We start from the raw sequence: 26,184 nt of genomic DNA, 5'->3' as shown, positions 1-26,184 counted from the left end.
AGCCAGGATTTCCCAGTTTCCTGGATTTCCCCCCACAAACTTTATGTATTAGCTCTAAACAAATTAAAGTTTTATCTCTCAACACGTAGATAGGGTTGTAGAAATAAGTTTTCAAAGACCTATCTGATATCTATAAGTAGATTATAAGTAATTTTGTATATATTTTAATATCAAATACAGAAATGTGGCATTTGATTTTTTTTTAATCACGTTATTGCAGGGTATCTCTTAATCATCTATCACATATTATATTGTTCAAAACAAAATTATTATGATATTCAAAAGAATTGTTAAATAACGTTTTATTTAATTGTAGTAAAATTCAAATTCAAATTCAAATATTTTTATTCAAAATAGGATTTATAATCACTTATTGAACGTCAAAATCTACCACCCATTCAAAAGAGACTGCCTCAGACCTGAGAGGAATGGGCGCAAGAAACTCAGCGGGCTTTTTTTTATATAAAATATGGATTACAATGTAATATCGTACAATAAACATTAATAATTAAAGAGCATGAGGGTGTTCGCTTTAATCCCAGTCCGTGGTGTCATTAAGAAAATCGTTTATGCTATAATAACCTTTCCCACACAAACGTTTTTTAACAATTCTTTTAAATTTCGTAACACATTTGTTTTGTACATTTTCTGGGATCATATTGTAGAAGCATATACATCGCCCAACAAAAGACTTACTAACTAAGAAATTGCAATCCTCTAATTACATAACAGTGTAATAGGAAGTAATATATTTATTTGTTCGAGCTATTATTTACGAGAGCTCTAGCAAGCATGTTACAACCAACACTTACAAGCATTTTGCGCTTAGGACATCTCCATTTATTACAACGTAACATCAATAATTTTCAATACAAAGGTAGTAAATATCTGCTCTACACCACACACCTTACACAAAGTTGCACAACAGAATACATTCAACTCTCAACGCAATAGCAGCCAATAAATAATGTACTAGCTGATGTACTTAGATGATAAATTCGCACAGTCATGTCAACGCCTTTGTGGAATAAAATTAACACGCAACACATAACATCCAACGGTTCAACCAAACATGCCCGTGGAATGAAAACAAGACTTGTTTGCTCTAATCAAAACAATGAGTAAGTGATTTGCTCTAGAGTCGAGCGATTACGTAACCCATTCATTTGGAATCGAGTGTATCGAGAACCCATGTCATAATATAAAAGCTTGTAATTTCCTTATAATTAAATCGTACCGCGAACTAAACGGATAAATCTGCACTTGTCAGATTAAAATCTCTATTGTTTTATGTCTAATCGAGCATTATCTCGAGTATGCTCGCTTCCTATTAGAGTTAATAACCATGATTATATAAGACTTAATGAAGACGTCGTATCATATTAACGTGATCGGATCAGATAACGGTCTATCATTATAATTAGGTAGCCGGGAAATATTTATCTAGAATAAAATATTACGTTTTAAAATCAGGTTAACAAAATTGTATTTCAGCATTATAGAAATCTAATTAACAAGATATTAGAAGTGACATTACTGCGTTAAACATCTTAAATCATGTATACGTCTAGATAGACTATGACAGCTGTCAAAACGTCAAAAAAAAATTGAGTTTTTAACTAAAATCTATTTTCAGCAACTCACGCACTCTAATACAAAGTGTCAAACAAATCCCGAGTGTAAGACGTAGCTTGTCACGCACACCAATTATTAGTTCTTTAACTCTAAAAACGAAGGATAATATTTAGACAGAATCAAAAAGTAGCTGAAATTAATATAAAATAAATTCTTACCGCACAATTGGAAGTGTCAAGTATTTCTACTTCAGATACAGCCCCATCGAACGCGACGCGGTGCTGGTAAAGAAAATCTGAAACAATTTATCAATATTAATTTTCATTGCAATATGTTATAGGTGCATCCAGATAGCCTACTCCATTATTGGCTTCCGAACTAATGTCTGTCTGTATGTGCGACCGTCCGTTCATCTGTAAGCGGGCTATATGTCATAAGCCGTAGTAGTAAGACAGTTGACGATTTGAAAAAGATTTGTGTATTAGTATTGCTGGCAAACAAAAAACATACAAACAAAATGGCCGATTCTAAATCTGGTGTCATAGTGCAAATTAAAAAAAACTGTGCTTTTACCAATGTATTTCAAAAGAGGAAATAGTTCTAGGCTTCTTTGCACAGAACGAAGGTCGCCGTAGCTGGTGAAATTACTGGGTTAGTGAGATTTAACGACTCAATTATCGCTTCCTTTTTTTTTCATTTCAGCCGGAAGACGTCCTCTGCTGGACAAAAGCCTCTCCATAATCGTTGCTTCCAAATTTGGGTTATTCAAGAATCCTGGCACTACATTTTAATAGGCTTGGCGTGTCTCTTATCATCAGGCGAACGACTTTTCTCATAAAAAAATGTTTTATCTTGTGTGATAGTACGGGTTCCTTTGACAAACAGGGCGACTTACACTTGACCTATTTTTGTGAACTGCAACAATTCTATGAAATAGATTCTATGAAATAAATACGATACCAAAAGTGATATATTTTTGTTCCAAGAGTTAATATCTATGTCTAATTGACATGTATACCAATGAAAGCAGACAAAAATAAAACTAAACCTAACATTATTTCCAAATAGTTAATTTGTTATGTTTTTAAAGTGATAACCCTCGCTTCTTCCTAGATTGCATTGCTTAATACACAAATAAAATTAGAAAAAAAAATTATGAACGATGCGGGACTCACACCACAACATCTGTCGTTCCATGCCAGTGCACTCCCAACTGAGCCAACCGTTCGAGTGACGTATCGTCATAAAATCTTGTATGCTTTGTTCAACTCTCAGATTGTGGCTTCATCTACAGGATCTTCTTTACAGTTCCAAATAGTTGCTAAATTTATTATTTATTTCAGATAATAAGTAATATATAACTATATAATAAAGTATGTAAAGTACAATCCACTAAACAGAGCATTAAACATTACAGTATGTGTTAATATTAAAACTAAAACCTTTCATTTCAAAAAACCTTATTATCCTTCGATATAATTATCTTAATATTACGTAAATTTCGTTATTGAATTACTTATCGCTGACGAAAATTAAAAACAAAACAAATAATATTATAATAAACATTAAAAACGTCATGAGATTGACGTAAAAAGGACGGAAGGATATTGTTTCCTACATGACCAACGTCGTACGCGCAAAATGACACAGCAATCTCATAAATTGACGTTAATTGCAATAAGTCCATGTTGTGCTACTGTATCGGAACCCGCTGTAATAAAACCGAATCAGAATTAACATATTGTTGTCTTATCTTAAGTGTCCATTCGGTATTATTAATGAAAATATTAACCTCAAGCTATCTCTGGCGCCTTGAGCCCTACAAGGAAAATGTTGTTTGTAATTATTATATTACTCGCATCAATAAACATTTTACAACTATTTCATTTGTTTCCATAACTAATAAGCTGTTGAATATGTTTACGAAGAGTATGAGACTTGACAGAACACGTGTCTGCTGTCGTAAATTGTGTGTTGATATGTAGTTGCAAAACTGAAGTGGCAGTGGGCAGGGCACATAGCTCGACGGACAGATGGCCGTTTGGGTTAGTTAAGTCCTCGAATGGCGACCACGTACCGGAAGACGTAGTGTTGGTAGGCCCCCCACAAGATTAACCGACGATCTGGTAAAGATCGCCGGAATACGTCTGATGAGGGCAACGCAGGACCTATCATCATGGCGATCTTTGGGGGAGGCCTTTGTCCAGCAGTGGACGTCTTCCGGCTGATGATGATGATGAATTATATTGCAAGAGTTAAATTTATACACAACAATATGGAAAATTTTGTAAATTTGCCATGTTGGGTTTTAAAAGAAACATAATAAAGAAAGCATTGAAACAATATTTCATAAAATTTTATTGTTTTCCTTAGATTAAGGATTGGTCGCCGCTGCGCTCCAACTAGATAAGGCAGGCGTAGTGGCAAAGTGCGGCAACTAATACTACGCCCAAGTAGGCGTACTCGAGCCAGTCTCGTACAATGTGTGATGTTGACGTGTTCCACATGTTTTGTTAAACTTTGCTCATAATTGGAAATTAAATGCGTGGTTGCATAGTAAAACATTGTTAAAATAATACTACAAGAAATAAGAAAGACACTGGGATCACATATCATTGGCCAGAATTTTGTATTTTATTAATTTCAATGTAAAATAACACGAAGCGTATGTTACAATATTTGAAAGATGTCCATTGAGTGTCGAGATGCCACGCATACAAGCGTGTAGAAGTTATAATAAAACAGCTATTATTCTTAGGTAGTGCGGTACCTAGTTGGAGCGCAGCAGAGACCAATCCTTAATCTTAGTTGTAAACTTTATTAAAATATAACAAAAATAGTTGTACTTTGTTTTATTGCCTCGCTTTGACCGTTTTAACTAATTAAGTTTACTGACTTAAAATGTACTCACCGCCGGTTGAGCTGTATTCCCCGATATACCGCTTGGTGAGATAACGCACCACCACAGCTAAAACAAAGAAAAATACACATTGAGACATCTCATTCAGTTATTTACTTTATACGCGAACGTGACCCATTTCAAATGAACGCTAAGGAACGAAGCACACGAAATATTTCTATAAGGCAAGTAATCAGACGGTCGTTACACCCAACTTTCTATATCGAGCAATAAATCCTTTCACGCAATGCATTTAGTATTCCCTGAATAGTTGGTGTACAAATAGTGATCAACAACGATGACAAGGCAAGTTGCTTGAATAGCTGCCGGCCAAATGAAGTGTGAAGAATCCTGGTAGCGACTCGTAGGGCTTTCTAAGATGAGATCATTACTCCGCACAATGCATTAAAACGCGCGTCACAATTTTGGTGGACTGTATTTAAAAATAGATACTTTAAGGCTGACAACTTCTAGAGCGTACTTCGACGTTGATTAGACTTTATTTAAGTAAAACTTTTGGATGCTGGCTAAATTATGGGTACCACAACGACGCCTATTTCTGCCGTAAAGCAGTAATATGTAAGCATTACTGTGTTTCGGTCTGAAGGGTGCCGTAGCTAGTGAAATTACAGGGCGAATCAGATTTATGTCTCAGGTGACGAGCGCAGTTGTAGTGCCACTAATTTTTGGGTTTTACAACAATCCTGAGCAGCACTGCGTTGTAATGAGCAGGGCGTATTAGTTACCATCTGCTGAACGTCCTGGTCGTCTCGTCCCTTAATATCATAAAAAATCTAAGCTAAGAATAATTGATTTTTGATTAGACAGCTGAAATTATGCTCAGCTTAAGCTAAGGTAGCCTAACGCAAAAGTCAAGGTCGCGTTTTATCACACTCAGCAAAGTTTTACGTTAGAAAAGTCTGAGCAAAGTCTCAGTACTCTCTACAGATCTTAGCCTTAGTAATTCCTTATAACTAAACAAGATTTTTATCTGAATTGATCGGAGCAATACTTGGATACGCCAACACCAATAGTCTCGAATCTATCCTGTTTTAGGGTGATCATGCATAAGTCCCCTATGCTGTCCCCGCGTGACTTGGTTGCACACAACCTTTGAATTTCTTTGCAGGTGTAGGTGAATATCTTCTTGATGTTTCCCTTCACCTCTAAAGGATCGGAGCCTCCCAGGTGAGAGACTGCAATCCTACTTCTTGAGCTTATATTTTTAAACAAACATCTTAATATATATAAATCTCGTGTCACAATGTTTGTCCTCAAGGGACTCCTAAACTAATGAACGGATTTTAATGGTGATTACTTCATGGAGGGCAGTTTGGTCCAACTTGAGAGATAGGGTAGTTTTTATTTCGATTTGGGACCCATAAATATTTTTATTTTCAATATTTGTTTTCTATGAGAGAATTTAGTGACGCACGATTTGACAGTTCCGCTGTGAAACAATTTCATTCTAACAACAGGGAGCATTCTTTACGAAATAATTTTTGATGTTTTGAAATATAAAACAGTTGTTTTTTTACTATCTACAGAACAACGTCTGTCGGGGCAGCTAGTTTCACTGTATATCAACTAGCTTGCCCTATAAATAAATAAATATTAAGGAACTTTTACACAAATTATCTTGCCCCAAACTAGGCAAAGCCTGTACTATGGGTACAAGGCAACGATATATTTAATACAACATACCTGCTTAAACTCATATAAATGCTTATAAACATCCATGACTCGGAAACAAACATTCATATTCATCATATAAATGTTTGCACAAACGAACCCGGGACTCCTAGCTTAGTAGGTAGGGTCACTAACCACTGGGCTATAGGGGTCGTCAATGTTATATCAGTTTATTATGAGCACTTTAGTGGTCTACTCACTAAATAGTGCCGTACCATGGCCGTGCTATGAATGTATTAGGCACAGATAGAAACATAACATGGACTGCTATGACAACTAGAATATATCACCATCGAATCACATTTTGATTGATACCGTGCATGACACGCGACAGTGTCGATGAGTGATTAGTCTAGTGGGTGAAAAGATAATGGTTGAAATATAAAAGGAACATCAATTCCTGCCTAAAAAATTATATAAATTAACAAAAATCTTATTTTGCAAATCGAAAAATGGAATAATTTAATCAAATTAATGTATTGTCATCGATCCTCGATATGTCTACGAAGTTTGAACTAAATCTGGCTGTTTAAAGTGGGTCAAAATAGCGCCCAAATAAGTCGGTTACAAACAAACATACATACAGTTGAAGCTAATAAAAAGCGTGTAAAAAGAACACTTTTTTCTGATACGATCGTAACAAGTAAGTTGTAGTGGACAGATGCCTTTACTTATCATTTTAGGACGGTATAATTAAATTATTCCTTATTGTATCTTATGAGTTATGTAAAATACAAAATAAGAGATAAAGAGCCAAAACATCACAACAATAATCATTTGAGAATATTACTTTGGTTTCACTAGGGGTTTATCAACAATTAATGCGGGTACTAGACTCATTGAGCACATCTTTGACGCCTGGGAAGAGTCACAGGATGCATTGGGTATTTTTTGTGATTTGTCAAAAGCATTTGACTGCGTCCACCATGAAACTTTACTCCTAAAACTAAAGCATTATGGAGTGAAAAATAGAGCCCTAAATCTGTTAAAATCATATTTAAGCGAAAGAGTTCAGATAGTCGATGTAAATGGCAAACGGTCTTCGGGTAAACCTGTGCGAATAGGTGTTCCACAGGGTTCTATTCTCGGTCCTTTCTTGTTTCTTATATATATTAACGATCTACCGTTTGTGGTAGATGATAGCCATGAGATTGTATTGTTTGCTGATGATACTTCACTTATTTTTAAAGTGAAGCGACGTGCGGATATTGATGACGAGGTAAGCAATGCACTCTCAAAGATAGTGCGTTGGTTTGAGACGAATAATCTGCACTTAAACAGTAAAAAAAACAAAGTGTTTACGGTTCATTACACCAAACACAGCGGAGGTACAAACCAACGTACTTATAAATGACCAGAGATTGGAACTTGTGGACACTACGGTCTTCCTGGGTATCACGTTAGATAAAAAGCTTCAGTGGGGTCCACATATTACCCATCTAGCAGATAGACTCAGCTCTGCGGCATATGCAGTTAGAAAGATTAGAGAGTACACGAATGTTGCGACCGCTAGATTAGTGTACTTTAGTTATTTTCACAGCATCATGACGTACGGTATATTACTATGGGGTCATGCTGCTGACATTGATATAGTGTTTGCTCTGCAAAAGAGAGCTGTTCGTGCTATATATCAGCTTGGTTATAGACAGTCTCTCAAAGAAAAATTTAAAGAAATAAATATTATGACTGTTTATTGTCAGTACATTTATGAAAATTTAATATATGTTCACAAAAATCGTCACCTTTTTGCTCTTAATAGTGATTTTCATTATTATAACACTAGAAATAAGGGATTGCTTGTAACTAATTCTAGTAGGCTTCATAAGATACATAATAGCTTTAAGGGTAAATGTATACACTTCTACAATAAAGTCCCAGCCACTGTTCAGGCATTGTCTATAAATAAATTTAAATGTTTTATAAAAAAATGGCTCTGTCGTAAATCCTATTACTCCACTGCTGAATATCTAAATGATCGGACAGCCTGGGACTAGATTGTGATTATTTTATAGCAACTGTACAATATTGTATATTTTTATTGAAAAGAGCGCAAAAAAAAGAATGCTGGGAGAGTTTCTTGCGCCGCTTCTTCTCTCTCAGAGCGCCATTTGTTTCCGAAGCGGTAGTAGTATCTAGTAGTATAAGAAATGACATCAAAAAGAATTCTAAAGGAATCAATTTTGAGAAAATAAATGCCTTTTATGCCTTTTTATGCCTTTTACTGGTACATATATGAAGTGTCGTGGTGCAAAAAAAAGTTTATTCCTAATTCAAGTTTAGGACATAGTTAGACTTTAACAAAAATTGCAGTTAATTGCGTATCGTGGCGGGAATCGTTGATACTTCGTTAATAATCTAAATAATTTTTAGATAAATATTGTCGGATTGTCCTATTTCCTTGATATTTTCAGGTTTTGTTGTCTTAAGGCGACACTAAATGCTAGCGACCTTGAGCGATATGAGTTCACGGCTGCCGGCTTGCCATCTATGTAACAAAGCCAATATTTTCAAAATTCTTGCGTGGAAAACAGTTTATTAGTTTACAATACTCGTTATTCACTACTTATCTGAATAAATGTACCTACACAAAAAAGTACAAGCGATTAGAATAACTTTTCTGAGAGTAGTACTAAAAAAATGCGTCCTGCCATGCCAACAAACTTGTTTAACTGCAAAGAAAAGTGGTAGTTCAAAAAGGCTCGGGAGTGTTAACTATAACCAACAGCAAGCATTAGCAACCTACAAACAAGACTTAAGGATATGTGTAACAGGATTAAGTAATGTTCATTGCTCGAAATGCTATATTTTCACCAAAAAAAATTGTCTAAAAACACCATGTTTGCGTGTTTTCTGCTTACTCTTCGCCTTAATACCATTATTAGCGGTCTCTAAAATTGTTAATAGAACGATAACAGCGAGCAAAATTATAGCGCTACTTGACGAAGGATGTAGTCAATGTTTTGTGTCCCAGAGGCTGAATGTGAGTCATTCGTCCAGACGACTTGGCAACGATATCAAGAAAGTGGTTCCGTCAGTAGAAGGTCTAGAAAACCATGCACAGAACCTCGAGACAGTTTACTGGTGAACCAGGTATAAATTAATATCGCTATGTTAAAATCATAGAATGCAGTACAATTTTATTGTTCCATGTTCAAATAATAATTTTATAGATACGATCCGAAGTCCATAAGGGCATTTGATACTTGAGATATTGATCGATAAATTGGTAGCGTCCGAGTCACGACTAAGCCGATGTCGTAACTGATGCGTGCTTCAGTGCGCTTGCGCAACCTTGCCATAATGTCGCATGACAATGGACTTGAAATCTACATTCCATGACCACAATCCCATTACGAGTCTGGTGGTAGCGGTTTGATTGGTTATCGACCAACTAGTATTGGGTTCAACTCATGGAGAAATCTCGGATATCTATATATATAAAAGAGTTATTTATTAGTTATATAAAAGATTTCCACGTATACAGTCACTCATCGCGATATCTCTGGAACCATTAGAGCTAAAGACTTCTTCTTTAGTTCTTAAGTTCTTTTCACCGAGTAGAGGTCAGCTAAGAACGGATTTTACGAAATTCCAAGTTTTTTTTTATTATGAACAGAACAACGTCTGTCGGGTCAGCTAGTATCTTACAAAGTAGCCAAAAGTTTGTTACTAGAGCACCTTCCGAAGGCTTTTTTTCTATGAAAATGACACGAGCAAGGCGTTCAGCCGATGGTAATTGATATGCCCTGCCCATTAAAATGCAGTGCCGCTCAGGAATCTTGAAAGACCCAAAAATTCTGAGCGGCACTACAACTGCGCTTGTCACCTTGAGACATAAGATGTAAAGTCTCATTTGCCCAGTTATTTTACTAGCTACAGCGCCCTTCATACCGACACACAGTAATGCTTACACATTACTGTTGTGGTATCCATAATCTAGCCGACATCCTGTGCAAAGGAGCCTCCCACAAAATAATAAAAATAAGTAATAAGTAGTTATGCGATTACGTAAGTAATAATTTATATCGCCAAGTAATATACATATGTAAGTAGTCATAAAAAATATCGCAGCCTAATTGTGAGTACAATAACTTAAATTTCCATTCAATTATTGATTGCTAAGAGTCAATAAATAATAAAAAAAAAACTTATCATCTCACCGATATAATGTTAAATATGTGTCAAGACGTAATATAAAACATAATGAGGGCTTATAGCTCCGGCTGCCATATTACCACACATTTAATCGTTATTTATGAGAAATATCCAAAATTCTTCACTCTCATTTTCGTTTTATTTCTCTTTCCTGCCGACGACATGATGTTATTAAAATATAAACGTTTTACTTTCTCCGCGATCCGATTACGAGAGATAAACCAACGGGTGAGTTGAAATGATGAACGCCCAAACAAAGTCGATTAAAATTTAATATGTTTGTTTGTAATTAAAACTGATTTATTTCTCTCGTAAATTTTAATCATTTATATTAATAATGCTTTTTAAATGCTTGCAAATATTATTTCTATAGACTAGGGTTTCAGATGTGTTGATTGCATCTTATCAACTGTTCAAAGCCGAAATTTTTTTTAGTTTACTGGCCAATACAGAACAAATACTTAACATTTAATCAAATTAGTACCACGAAAACGGGTTAATCTGGCAACCTAGAGCCATTAATTTTTTCAAAACCTGTTCTTTTAAAGGAGGTATTTTTTATTTTCGTGGTATTTATGTACATTTCTTGCAGCTCTTTGGGCAGTTCGTTAATGTAATCTGGTATTACGAAATTGACAGTTCTCTTCGCATATTCCGGTCGTCCGGCTCGCCTCGTTCCTTATTTTTATAAAAAAATGTCTAAAAATACATTATATATAAAAATACATTATCATTGAAATTAAAACAATCTAGAAATTTTGATCTTTATCGGTTGAGGATAACAGCTTGAAATCAAAATTTAGCTCAACAACCATATAAATATTGCAAAAAACTTTCAAAAGTCAGATCAATGCAGACTTATGGAGCTTTTCGTTAAAAACTCGGAAACCGCAATCTGCTTGATCCTAAGCTGAATATGATTCCATCTATCCCAATGTACAACCTTTTGATGAGATACCTTTAACAGAAAATGCAAGCATTTCTGGCAAGAATTCTTAAGAAAACCTTACATGGCCGGTGTAAACAGCATTTCGGATATACCATTATTCAGTATATCATAAGAAAAAATAAACTACGTTTAAAAAAACTGACTTCAAAAACTAAAACGTATAAAATAACTAAATTGAGATTTAATTTAAGACACCTCTTATACAAATCTAACACATTTAATCACGGACGAGTAAAAAAATAAGGACTCCGCGTCATGATATTAGCAAGTGAAGCACCGTTATGCTAGTGTGTGTGTGGTTACGGGGGGTACTAGTTATACAATTTTTTCACCCTTAAATATGGCCACAAATACTTATATAGTATCGTTTTTACACGTTTTCACAACGCACGACGGTATTTTTAAAATATTTTATTGAGACGCAAACTGATTTGTCACTGACGATGACAACTCTCATAATGGCCGCCTATCGGCCTGTAGTAGTGTAAGTGTGTGCGTGGGGCTATGTATTTACATGTTAATCGGCTTGTTTTGGTGATACACTGTTATGTAAGGTGACACGGAGTCCTTATTTTTTTACTAGATAATTACTTTAATAAATATATAATCTAATAAAATGGAAACTCAGTAAAAAGCCGTACACAATCTATAATTACATCATCCACGTAAACAAAAAAAATCATATGAAATGCTCATGAAATGAAAACTAATTGGCCAACCTATGTCAAATTTTTATGGAACCAAATGGCAAACATTTGGCATCAAACTAATAAGAATCATTCAAGTAAATCTGAAAATAAATGACAGAGTAATCGGTGTACATACATAAATATAATGCCCATCAAATTGAGAACCTCCTCCTTTTCGAAGTCGGTTAAAAACTCGTTCATAACAAAAACACAAATTATAAACAATCAATCCTGAACAGCTGTCAATTAAATAGATTTTGTTAACAAGGAAAGCATTGAAGCGAATAAAATTATTAAAAAAAAAGGAAACTTTGTAGTATGATGGAGCACATGTACAGGAACAATAGGACCTGGACCTGTTGGAAACCTTATTGTAAGAGTAATTAAAAGATAAGTGACGTGATCCATCACTTTGAAGAATATAAAATCGGCTTGTAGTCGTGACTTATTTGTTCTACCAAGTACACCCATTTGAATGCAATTTTAAAAAAATCATTAACACTAAAGTCAAAGTTAAGTCTTATAAATTTTATTCAAAAATAATTTGTTGTGTTTTCAAAGTGATAACCCTCACTTCTGGGATTAATTACACAAATATAAATTGAAAACAAAATTTTATGAACGATGCGGGACTCGAATCCGCGAGTTCGAGTCCCGCATTTTACATACAATTTTGTTTTCAGTTTTATTTGTGAAACTTTATTCAATCACGCTTAAATTAAGCGCTTTTGAATCTTCACTATAAATATTTTTTTTCAATAACTGAATCTACCATATGTTCGAAAAAAGTTGACCTCGTAAGAAGAACATACAAGAAACTCAACGGCCACTCTTTTCAATCAAATAGAGTATTAACAATGGATTTATACATAAAAAAATAGTTTGTAAGGTGCTGCATCCAATATACGAATCGTGTTTAAATAATATATATTATTTCATAAAAAAGAAATAAAGAATAAACTGTATAAATATAAATTATCGTATATTGTATGCATTAACCTTTAGAGCTTAAATTCATTGTTTGTGTAAGGATGCTCCGTGAACATAATGATCATTATCACTGTCTAATTCAACCTAATTATTATTATTTTATCAAAAATATAAAAAACTATAGTACATTATTTTATCCATGTTTTTCACAGCTTGTACAGGAAAATTAATACTACATTATTATGTTGGGAAGTAAAATGTAGCAATCTTTTGCATATAAAGTATCTGAAGGCGATAGAATATTTTAAGATCTACACAACTCCATATTTTTAAGCTTAAACACATAGAAGCAATCCATTTCCCTTAAGAAAATTAAGTTTAGATTTAAAAGAATTAGAAAGCCCTGGACATACCTAAAATAATATATTTTTTCAATGAAATAGGAGAAACGAACAAACCTATGGAATACTTACAACAGGAATCACAAGAGCGTTGCAGACATCAGTGTTAAATAAACGTCAATTCAAAAATCGAAAACACATTGGTATGGCGGGACCAAGAGAAAGGATGCATAAATTGTTTAAAAATTAAAACCTGGTCGTTCAATTAAAAAACTTTTAGTTATTAATATTTTATGAAGAATAACGTAAGTGTATTTTCCGTGTGTGACATTAATTATATTTTGATATCCACACGTTAATACTTCGAATCCGAACGATCCAGCCACTTAAGTAAATGAAATGTCGAATAAGTAATAAAATAGAATAACACACGTGCTTCTAAAGACGTGGCACATTGGCCCACTTGAGTGGTTTGCTTAATATGATTCTATACGTCCTTTTATAAGTGCATTTTGCTTAACGGTCCTCTGTAACGGGTACAATAAATTATTAACTTAACTGACCCAGTTCAGCCGAGAGCGTCCGCGATCACCTCCAGTCGTATATTTCAGAAGTTACCTTCTCGTACCTAGGATTTTATAAGCTTCTATAATGGCAACAAGACTTAAACAAGAATACAATTTTGAGATTTGACAATCATACATAATAAAACAGCATTGGGTTGAACCGCTTTAGTATCAGTCTTTCGTCACAATGCCAAATGGCCTGGATGGCTTCAAGAAAAAATGGGTCGACTGTGTCTTTGTCCCAGAAAATGTTCAAAACAAATGTGTTTCGCAATTCAAGAGTTATCAAAAGACAATTATTTGGTAAAGGCAGGGGCGTGCATTCGTTTTCTAGCAAGGTAGGCACTGTAGATCTATATATCTACAGTACGACATAAGTTGTATGAAACGCTGCTTTCTTCGTACATGCATTCTGTAGAGTGCCTACCGTAGGTAGTAAATTAACTTTAACACTAGTGCTATATTTATTTGGGTTCATAACGAGTCAGGCACTGCCAAATTGCCTATATGATATGCATGCCCCTGGGTAAAGGATAGTATAGCATAAAGAACTTTCTTAAATGATACGACAGATTGGGATTGAAGAGACCGTCGTAAGGTTATTTAAAATATCAATTTGATTGTAACGAAAATATATAGTAGAAAACAAAAAAAAAACCCGCAGACTTTCTTGCGCCCGTTCTTTTCAGGTCTAATTCATACACTTTCTTTTTATTCTTATTTCTTTTTCCATATAATTTATAGTATCCATAATATTGTCCTGTACACATACTTGGTTTTCCCATCTTTAAACATTATTTGGAAGAACATGTGTTACTATGTTAAAAATTTAATTGCGTAGTAAGTATTTAAATTTTCACACAAAAATAGATAAAGGAAGGAATGTAAACTAAGACTTTATTTAATGCTATTTAACTTAATAGTATTAAATAAAGTGTCATTATGCAAACGCGATTATGTTTAAAAGGAGTAGCCCTTTTCCGAACATACAGTTGAACCAAAGATACTACGCTTAAGCCTTATCTAATAAAGGTTATATTGGACTTTCAATGACAAGATAAAACAATATCAACTTCAATTTATTCATATTTCAGTGTAGAACTTTAAGTATAACACAAATTAATATTTCGTTAGCAATTGATCAAGCGTGGCCATGAGTCGGGTGAGGTCAACTTATGAAACACATCTTATTCTCATATTTACGAGCGCGGCGGACTTAATGATCGCAATTATGTCATGTTCTAAAAATAACTGCACGCTGCCCGGAGCACGTCTGGCCCAACTTTCGCTTGCATCTCCAATATAGGCTTTTAAAGATGCGAGACACTTGAAGTAATTTTCAAGCACGGACTAGAAATAATCGATAGGTAAAACCTGCCACAAAGAGATTTATATTTTATCACCGAAAATTTTGTAAACATTTGCTCGTTGCCCCTTCAGTAAGTAGTTATAAATCTAACCAATTAACACATCAGTAGGTACGGATCTGATATCAAGCTGTTTTAGAGCAATGCAGCGGATTTTTTTTTACGATTTTCTTTGCTAAATGAAAGGGCTATTTTTTTAATTTATTTAGTGACACGGGATGCAAGTCCATATCAAGGGCTATTCAGGCTTGAGTGATGCCTGACAATAAATAATTAAGTAATATATGTGAAATTCATAATATTAATACCAGGAACAAATATAAATTTATCATGCGTACGTCATTTGGTGGACTGCTAGGTAGTAACTTCTTTCTTTGTGTGAGGTATGTCTATAGAGACATACCCCGTTTTCTGGGGTCCTTTTATAGAAAAGGACCCCAGAAAACGGACAAAACTTCAGTACGATTAAAGTTACTAAACAAATTTCTTTACAAACGATTTTCCACGAAATAAATATATCATACAAAGCATTTTTTTTTTTAAATCTTGCTTGGTTTCTTATGATACATCTTCTAAGATATTATATATAACTTTTCGAACGTGTGGCAAATTCTGATCAATAAGTGACTTGATCTGTCCATCAAACTTATGTTCCAAATACTTTGCAAAGCTGTTATATCTACAGCCGATAATCTGTTGTAATTACTTTTACCCTTCTCCTTATCAAATAATAAATTTAACTACAAATATTTAATAATTATCAAAACGCATAGTCGCTTGTTAGTTCTAGTAACTATTACTGCATTTTAAATCAGATTAAATTATATATGTACCAATAATTTCCAATTTATATTCAGACTGAATCAAAACACTGAAGTGGCAGTGGGCAGGGCACATAGTTCGATTCAGATGGCCGTTGGGGCGGTAAAGCCCTCGAATGGCGACCACGTACCGAAAGACGCAGTGTTGGTAAGCCCCCCACAAGATGGACCGACGATCTGGTCAAGATCGGCGGAACACGTTGGATGAGGACAGCGCAGAACCGATCGTCTCGGAATTCTTTAGGGGAGGCCTTTGTCCGGCAGTGGACGTCTTCTGGCTGATGATGGTGATAATGAATCCAAAAGAGAAGGAAACATTCTTCATATCTAATAGTTATTCGAGTTTTGCGACGATTACCTGTCTAAAACTGCTGAAATAATATAGCAAGTGTCATGATATAACGATTAGTTACCGATGCGTTAACAAGCCAATCAAATTTACTGTTTACTAAAGACTAGTGGTAAAAAGAGGACATAGGTAAATGTTGAACATAATAATGTTACTCGGCCGCGTTCGCATTTTTGCGTTTACTTCTCAGAATATCAGGTAGGAATCTCTAACTGTTAGCACGACATGCAAGCGACCTAGCTTATTCCTCGACATGCTTATCGGTCGAAGGGTTAGTGTTTGACTTTACATAATTTTTACGGCAAGACCCCTTCATCAAGCATTCCATAATTCCATACCCAGGAAAAACGAGAGTGTGACTAGTGGGAGGCTCCTTTGCACAGGATGCCGGCTAGATTATGGGTACCACAACGGCGCCTATTTATGCAGCAGCAATGTATAAACACTCCTATGTTTTGGTCTGAAGGGCGACGTAGCTAGTGAATTTACTGGGCAAATGAGACTTAACATCTTATGTCTAAAAGTGACGAGCGCAACTGTATTGCCGCTCAGAATTTTTTAGTTTTTATAATCCTGAGCGGCACTGCATTGTAATGGGCAGGGCGTATCAATTACCATCAGCTGAACGTCCTGCTCATCTCTTATTTTCATAAATAAGACACGATTCAGTTCGCTTCCCAATTCTCAGAGTAATTATTGCATATCGGCGGCGCATGCGCATTATTGATGTTACGGCCACATACCGTGGATCGTTAGCTTACATAGACCAGGGAAAAAAGTGTATGAAGTCGTCACCGAGTACTGAATCACAATCAGGGCACTGCAATTACACGCAGTCGAGGCCGGTGGGTCAAGTGATTTCCCGACATGAGCGAAGCCTGGCGCCAATATGTTGTGTAACGTGTAAACGTCCGTTCTTGTATTAAAAGTTTTCGAGGTCGTTGATCCGCATATTTGCGAGATAGTTACGTACCGCTCGAGTGACGCAAACAATTTTATAGAATTCTTTATCTACCATGTGTCAAACTAAAACACCTTTTTTTATAAAGTTATACTTCTTTAGGCGCGTTATGGAAAAATGACGAGAGTGAAATTTTAAGATGCGCGCTCATCGCTGTAACACAAAAGTATGTAACAGGTTGAAGTTGGTTCCTAAAATTTTCTGACGTTTGCGTCGTACGTTTTTTTTTTTGGTTTCTTCGTTCGTTATTAGGACAGGCAAAGGGTTCAAGCCCATAAAGCCGTATTCATTATTGAATAATTAATTGTCAATGCCATCTTTGCAAGATTTTTACAAAATTGTTCTTTTTAAAAACGTAGAATGGCACGAGAAATAAATAATTTTAATGATTTTTGCTTTGTTCGGTCAAAGAAGTATAACTTCTTGCGTGCATACATAAGTACACACACATTTTTTTTTATTATTTTGACAGGTTAGACTATGCCGCGACCCTTTTTAGATTCAATGCGTACCTACTATTCTAGTCCGGGCTACGGCATTACCCTCAGACCCATCCACGAACGGTTTTCTCCGAGGTTTTACTGAATTTCGAATGGAATGAAACCTTTCAAATGCTGGCTCCTTTGGGTATGGACTTGGTGTGCAATGCATTATTTTAGAATATTATCAAAGTAGAACAAAATTTTCTTTAATCTTCACGAATCAGAATCGTTTTTAGTAATAGCTTTTACACATGTTTTGTTTTCATTGTGAAAATAATTGCATAAATGTACTAAACTAGTGGACCCGACAGATATTGTCCTGTACACACCTCTTTAATTTGAAATATCGGTCCAGCCGTTAGGAGGAGTTCACTAACATACAAAGGAGCAGGAGAATTATATTATACGGACGGAATTGAAAATCTAAACCAATCTCAAATTCACTAGAACACACAAAAAAATCATCAAAAACGGTCCAGCCGTTTAGGAGGTAGTTCAATTGTGAATCTAAACCATTCTCGAATCCACCTGAAGACACACAGAAAGTTTCATTAAAATCGGTCCAGCCGCTTAGGAGGACTTCAGTTACAACAGACGCACAAAAGAAATATATATATATTAAGATATGTCGAGAGGTTTCATCATAATAAAGTATAGAAATGTATTAATTCGTTTTATAAACTTGTTACATCAATAATTAATAACGTATTTTAAGAAGTTTAAGATAGTGCCATGATAAAAAAAATAAGTGAATAATAATAAAAATGTTATGATAATAGTGCTATGAAAGCACCTGATACCTACACGAGACATTAATCCCAAATATATTAACATGCCTACAACATAGTTTACTATCATATCAATACCACAGATACGGTTGAATATAATACTACGTTCTACGTCGAAATTTTTTAATGTATCTCTTATTATATGCATACGTAATCCCATTTGATTCTGCAATACAATTATCTTAGAATGCTGTATGCATTCCCTCGCCTTATCTGTACAAGCGTGCATCTTTTATCTTCAATAATAATTCACTGTAATGTTATCAGCTCTGACTGCTGACACTAAAGATTGCCCTTCTCAGGAATGTAATGATACCTACATAGATTCGAAAATTAGCAATAATTTACCTTGAGCATATCAATCTCTATTCTAATACAATTATAAACTTGTATATTATGAAGTTTTGTTTTTTGATATTTTGCAATTGAAATAATTTCATAATTTTAATGATAGGTTTAAAATATTATTTAAGTAACATTTCTTGTGGCATATTTTTCATTATACTTAATTTTATAGTATTAAAATCTTTCAAAATAAAGCTCTCAAAAGCTTACCATCTGTTCAACTCTACATAAGGTAATGTAAGTATCGCTGGGACAATTCAAGTAATTTTTTAGCTTATTGAGCACAAAAATGTCCTTAACTTTACTTATGTGGCACACAATATTACAAAATAAAATGAAATACTTATGAAGACCTCCGCGCAAAAAAGCACAAATCATAAATAAAACGTTTCAAGATTTCATACATTTATGATAAAAATTAAAATTGAACACACGTAAACCGTGACAGTAGTATAGATCCTGCTTTCATTTTTATGTCTTCACATTTTGCATAACAGTAATAAAACATGAGTTAATTAAGATTGTTTAATAACACAGTAATATTACTCACCAGATTTTCCACTTCGCGGGCTTCCAAGCACCACAACTCTTATACGATTTACAGTCATCTTCATCTGGAGAGTTTTGAAAACTTTATCACAAATATTTATAATGTTCACATTACAGACATTATAAATAGAGTTCTTGTCAATCACATTAATTTAAACTGCGTTCATGCGAGACACAAACAATATAAATATTGTATATGTTCGAAAGTTTATCGTAAATAAGTTCGTAAGTTCGGAGTTGAGCTCAGTGGTTCGCGCACCGATACACCCGGCTAACTGCCGCAGAGTTCCATAAGCGACTGCCGGCGTCTGAGCCCTGCTTACATCAAAAGTGCACGCGCAGCCTCCGATAATACAGCCTCCGTTCTCGTTGACGTATACGTACTACAATGGAATGCTGCTATCATTACGTATAGAGTGATAGCGTATAATTACCCGTAAACATGATAAATATTATTGTTTTATTTAATGGAAATATACCGCCTTTATATGTAATATGTAATATGGAATTGAAATGAGTTTTTTAAATAAGTAAATGATAGCTTGTGAAGTTTACCAGACAAAAACTAGTTTTTATAATCTGACTCTTCAATAATAATCTAACTTACACACAAACATACTGACGCCTTGTTCCCGTCGGGGTAGACAGAGACAAAAGAATGCCACTCGCTTCTATCCCTACAAACCTCACGCGCTTCCTCTACATTCATTACTCTTTTCATACATGCTCGTTGGTTGCGGGTGCTTTGGACCTTTCCTTTTCTCACAAGGTCGTAACAAATTCGTCGACGAATGTTCTAAGAGGTCTCCCGTGACCGAGTTGCCCACAATATTTGCTTGCCTTAAATATTTGAAAAGTCACTCTATCTTCACTCATTCGCTCCACGTGGCCATAGTGTTCTAACCTACTATTTGGCAATTTATCGGCTAAGACATGCTTAATTGATCTTTAGATATATCATATTGATAAAAAGAAGAAACCTATTTAATAAAATTAAATATACTCAAACTACATAAAGATTTCCGTAGATAATATTTATCACGGGGAGTGTTCCGAAGAGCTGCTTAACCTGATTCCTGCCGCCGAATTCCACCTTCGCACGACACGCCACAAGTTAGGATATCATCCCCACCATCTGGATGTGTCCTCCACAGTGCGGTTTTCAAGGAGTTTTCTTCCACGTACTACAAAGCTGTGGAATGAGCTTCCTTGTGCGGCGTTTCCGGGACGATATGACATGGGTACCTTCAAAAAAAGCGCGTACACCTTCCTTAAAGGCCGGCAACGCTCCTGTGATTCCTCCGGTGTTGCAAGAGATTGTGGGCGTCGGTGATCACTAAACAGCAGGTGACCCGTACGCTCATTTGTCCTCCTATTCCATAAAAAAAAAGATAAATTTGAAAAGGGTACGTGAAGATGTATAATCTAGCCGTAATACTTTCTTTCAACTTGGCTAACCAACTTTCACTCACCACCCCAATTAGGCAGCTAAAACAACTCCTTACCGAGGACTTTTTAATCAGGTTTAATTATAATCCTTAAGTCTTGCTTGTTGTGACGGATTTTGAATAAGATTTTCTCCCACTTTAAAACGTCCGCGTCGCATTGAAGTAAAACCTTGTACACTTATAGAGCATGAAGACATTATGACATTATGACAATACAATAACTTAAATAATCTGTCTTACTTTTAATGGTTTGGTATAAATGTGTGTGTGTGTATAAACATCGGATCAATTAGAAATTATACACACTTATGAAGGACCGATGACAATAATTGAATAACTTATAATTTAGTCAATACCTTACATCACTATGACTATGATAGCTGTGAAAACGTGTGTGTGTGTGACTTTAGAGCGAACCTCTATTTTGAGCAATTCACGCACACTAATACAAAGTGTAGCTTGTCACGTAGAACACTAAACTAATATTCCTGGCCTGTGTTTATCAGAAAGAGACTCTATCAAGACGTATAATTTATCTAAGATCCATCCCATTATTGATACTAGATACTAGTAACATTCAAGATTCGCTATTTTTCTATGCCCAGTGACTTGTGACAAAGTCTAAGCAGCGTGCAAATACATGCGAAAACCAACTAAATTATAAAGTAGAAAACAATTTTCAATAACTTTGAATTGGGAATAGTTCGATTAACATACAAATGCATATATGTAATATATACTTTCTGTTTGGTGACTCTAACTCATTTTTTTTCCTTTCTGTTAAAAAATTTCAGTGTTAACCTTTCATATAAATGTTAAATAAAATATAGATAGTTTTAATATTAAATTATGAGCGACATGCTAATGTAATTTATCGTAACTTAATACACCAAAATGATTAATAAGTATTCTCATTTCAATCTTCAGCCCACGCGAAAAGAAAGCGAGCGAATTGAATGCATTTAATCCCGTAACCTTTCGTTAACTAAAGTTTACGCAAACCTGTCTAGGGAACGGATCCAGTCCAGATTGGGTTAGTTCGACGTATCAAGGTGAGAGCGCTCGGGGACGCCCGACACCATAAATTAATTTGCATTGGACGTAATTGGATCTCTACCACCCACGCGTCATCCAGGCATCCCACGGATTGCGCAGCTATTCCTCACATAAACAAAACGAGACGGTAGACAATTCAAAATTAATTGACGCCTTTTAATTGGCAAACGTTTAAATCTGCCCTCAATACACCGGGCGCTACATGAACTTTACAATGAAACTACATTTGCATATAAGCGACAGTTTTCACTTCTCGTTAGGGAAGGTCAGGTGTTGACGAGCTCTTTCAATGAGCGAGGTCAATCTCTAAGCTCTGCATTACAGAAGAGGTTTCAATACGTACCCGTCATCAAGTATATCTACCAGTGGAAGGCTCCTTTGCACCAGATGTCGGCTAGATTATGGGTATCACAGCGGCGCTTATTTCTGCCGTGAAGCAGTAATGTGTAGACATTACAGTGTTTCGGGCTGATCTGAAGGGCGCCGTAGCTAGTGAAATTACTGGGCAAATGAGACTTGACAACTTATGTCTCAAGGTGACGAGCGCAGATGTAGTGCCTCTCAGAATATTTGGTTTTTCAATAATGCAGAGGCGCACTGCATTGTAATGGGCAGGGCGTATCAATTACCAACAGCTCAACGTTCTGCTCGTCTCGTCCCTTATTTTCATAAAAAAATATATATTTGTCTCGTTTATACACAGTTGTAAAGACAGTGACAAAACAAATTTGATTACGGAATCTTGCCTTCTGGAATACGGACCTTAGTCTCCTGCAACTCATTTATTTGATCCTGAAGCCCCGTACTTGAAGGGTCACCAACGGTAATTGCTGTCGGTTCGTCACGAAAAAAGGCAGTTATTGATGTTTCACAGTGTGTGTATTACTATCGTCGCCTTTTCAGGTGTGTTTAATAATTCAGAAATAGAAAAGGTTAGAAATTTAAAAAAATTAAAATTTAGACTAGTGATTCAAAACATTGAAATGTTACAATTTTAGGACCTAATATTGCATGTTTAAGACGACGCAATATTATTTTCTCAATTTTTTGCTTAAAACTTCTTTAATTTTAAATTTAGAGCAAAAATTTTAAGGCGTAGCGTATGTAGGCAAAGCGATTTGCTACAAATTACGTCCTTACAATTTTTTTTTGCACGACGCCTAGTTTCCGAGATATCGCGAAAAAGGTATTTGCACCCCTTTTTCAAGATGGCGGCTGGGGGACAAGGACTGCCACCCCACAAACTTGGGGTTAAGCTTTTATTGACACGCACATGTTCGAAAATAAAATTGCGTCCTCTAAAAAATGTGAAGCTCATGTAACATTATAATGAACTATACCTGTACCCCGCGATTTCACACGGCCATAATGAATTAATGTCATAAGCAATCTATTATAGAGGAAAAATGACTTACCAGTTACACTTGACAATTTGAATCAATATCCTTGTAGAATATTCTGTTTCTGTAACCATAACGTAACGCACGGTAAAAGCGGCTACGATATTCATCACAAAAATGACTAATATGGGTAGATTAATATCTGGCTATTATATGTTAAAAGAATTATTTGAATCCGCCCGGAATGTCCAGACGCGTAGACGCCGGTCCATAAGCACGTACAAAGAAACAGACAAAAAAGCACTGCAGCTTTATGATAATAGATATCATAAAATATACTATTTAAATAAATTTAAATAAACATCACTGTCAGTGCATATTATTAATCTTTGCGTTTTCTTTAGAAAAAAAAGTTGAAGAATGTCGCAAATACGTGTAGCAATAGAAAGTCTAAGAACGAAGCGAAAATCCCAGCACTCTGGAATCTTACGAAGTGTCTGCTTATGCAAAGCATTTTAAATACTAAGGCGACATTGTCAGGAAGGCGGAAAACTACTCCCATATGTCTACTGAAGACAATTATCAAGCTCGACGAATTTGGGCCACATAACATAGAAAATTGCAAGCATGAACCATTATAGTATACATGAGTTATAAAGAACTAATAAATAATGACATTCAGGGTTCTTGTAGACGCAAAAGCAATTACACATTGTGAATTTGCTACGTTTTTATTAAAAATAAAAACATGTGGTCGGTTTTCATGAAAAGCTTATTAATTGTGCATTGTTTAAAAGTTTATTAATGTGTTTGTCTCTCGGACGCTTTTACAACACTTTGAATTATTGCTCGCAAAACAGCTGGCTGATCAGAAAAAAATGGCGATTACTTTACGTTACTTAGGTATAAGGCTACTAAGAAGTTACCTACTTAGATAACAATGTTAGACTTGTATTTCATTTTATATATTTACTCTAGTAATATTAAACTTTAAGATTTATCACGCTCACATTTTAAACCACAAAATGATCCCTATGGTTTATACTAGAACTATTGTTGCAGACGTTGTTCTGTATATAATAAATAAAATACTGTTTTTATGAATTGATCAATAATATTTCAAAACATCAAGAATAACTTATTTCGTAAAATATTGTTGTTATAATGAAATTGTGTCACAGCAGAACTGTTAAACCGTGCGTCAATTAATTCTCTCATAGAAAATATGTTCATACATACAAATATTTGAAATAATTGTATATTACGCACCTAGGGAGAAAAAAAGGTCATTCTCAAGGTCCGAAGGCGAGGGTGACAATCGAGGGTGGCAATGTCCTTCTTATCTCACGTGGTGCATTTTCCCATCTGGATAACAAGCTCGCTTTTAGTCCCTGGTACGAGGGATAAAGGTCGTCTTGCCGAGAGGGAATCGGCCACTTTTCTCCCTCGTGAAAGGGACTAAAAGAGAGCTTTTCATCGAGGTGGAAAAAAAATTATGGGTCACAAATCTAAAAGCTGTACTAAACTGCACTCCATGAATTAATACCCATTAAAATCCGTTCATTAGTTTAGGAGTTCATGAACCAAACATCAGGACAATGGATTTATATATATTAAGATAGTTACTTACTAAACTAATATAGTCTGTGTTATCAAAATTGCATTGACATGAATTTCAATAAATGTTAAAAGGGTTTCGTAAACACAATCGCGTGTCAGAACTCGTTTATTTTGCTCCAGAATAGTCCTACGTTCACACTTGGACATTTAACTTCTCCTATCAGATACATATCAGCTTTAATGTGCTCAGTGGAAAACCAATTGGAGTCTCTTATAACAATTCAGTCGTAGGTAATATTTTGTTAGGTGCTCTCACGTATTTCCAGTTGAGTACAAGTTTCCGGAAACCCGGAGGCAGATGCCAGCTACTAAGTACCTAATGTGTGCTACTGATTTATCGAGGTACGTTATGTCATATGTGTGACCGAAACCCTCGCGTGAACTGGAAAATATTCCTTTAAGATTATCAAAAATGGTGCGACAAAATTAAAGTACATTCATCATTTAATTTTAGCTTACTTCAAAAAAATAGGTAACTAAGTAAGTATTTATAAAACTAAACTGGTATATATAAATATGTGATGAAACCCATACGCGTTTCACTTATCTAAAATTATTAGATACTGAATACAATAAAGATCGCCAATTATCTTTGATGTCGCACGAGCATTAGTGGCGGTGATCACTTAACGTCAGATGTGAGAGATGAGGGAGTTCGCGATAGTCTATCGCCCATTATTAATCAAATTCAAAACTAATAAAGCAACGCTCTGTAAGAAATCTAACCAATAAAAGCATTGAGAAGAATATTTTTTGCAGGTAAGATCTTAAGTAAATCAATGTGAAATCAAAATATATAAAAATGTTGAATGTCTAACGGAATTTGACTGCGCAACGAAAGCAAATAATTTTTATATTAATCACGAGTGTTATCGCGAACATCCATTTGATAGTACCTACCTATATTAGTATTTGTTTGAAAATGTTATTTATTTAAATTGTTATGGAATTCATAAACCAAATAATACTTAATATTATCTTTACTAAATGTTTGTGCTCATTATATTAGGTATTATCTATATACATTTAGTAGATATGTGTGTATTTGCAATACTTACCTACTATGACCGCGGAGTACGACAATCCAATAGTTATATACGACAGTATCCATTGTGTGTGAGCGAGATAAAAATAGAGACAAGGACGGGTAGATTCTAATGGGTCAATGTGCAAAATTCTTTCTGCTCCGCGAATGGCACTAAATCAGTAAACTTATGTTGAGAAGCAGTTAAAGGCAATAATTTGTAAGGTTGTTATTACTA

At 35.1% G+C, this 26,184-nt stretch overlaps 1 protein-coding gene across 1 annotated transcript in view; it reads right to left on the bottom strand.

The window, feature by feature from the left end:
• Window positions 1-19,743, bottom strand: part of LOC126967241 (ras-related and estrogen-regulated growth inhibitor-like protein) — a 29,920-nt gene extending 10,177 nt beyond the window's left edge. Inside the window, exons 1-3 of the mRNA XM_050811731.1 lie at window positions 19,460-19,743; window positions 4,487-4,543; window positions 1,794-1,870 (exon numbers count right to left, since the gene is read on the bottom strand). Coding sequence (XP_050667688.1) covers window positions 1,794-1,870; window positions 4,487-4,543; window positions 19,460-19,523 — 198 coding nt within the window. The 5' untranslated portion in view covers window positions 19,524-19,743. The remainder of the gene's footprint in view (window positions 1-1,793; window positions 1,871-4,486; window positions 4,544-19,459) is intronic.
• Between the last annotated feature and the right edge of the window lie 6,441 nt (window positions 19,744-26,184).

Source organism: Leptidea sinapis, chromosome 12 (genome assembly GCF_905404315.1).
Source record: "Leptidea sinapis chromosome 12, ilLepSina1.1, whole genome shotgun sequence".
In the NCBI taxonomy this organism is placed as follows: Eukaryota; Metazoa; Arthropoda; class Insecta; order Lepidoptera; family Pieridae; genus Leptidea; species Leptidea sinapis.
Note: the sequence above shows the minus strand (reverse complement) of the source record. Positions and strands in the feature narration are given on the sequence as shown.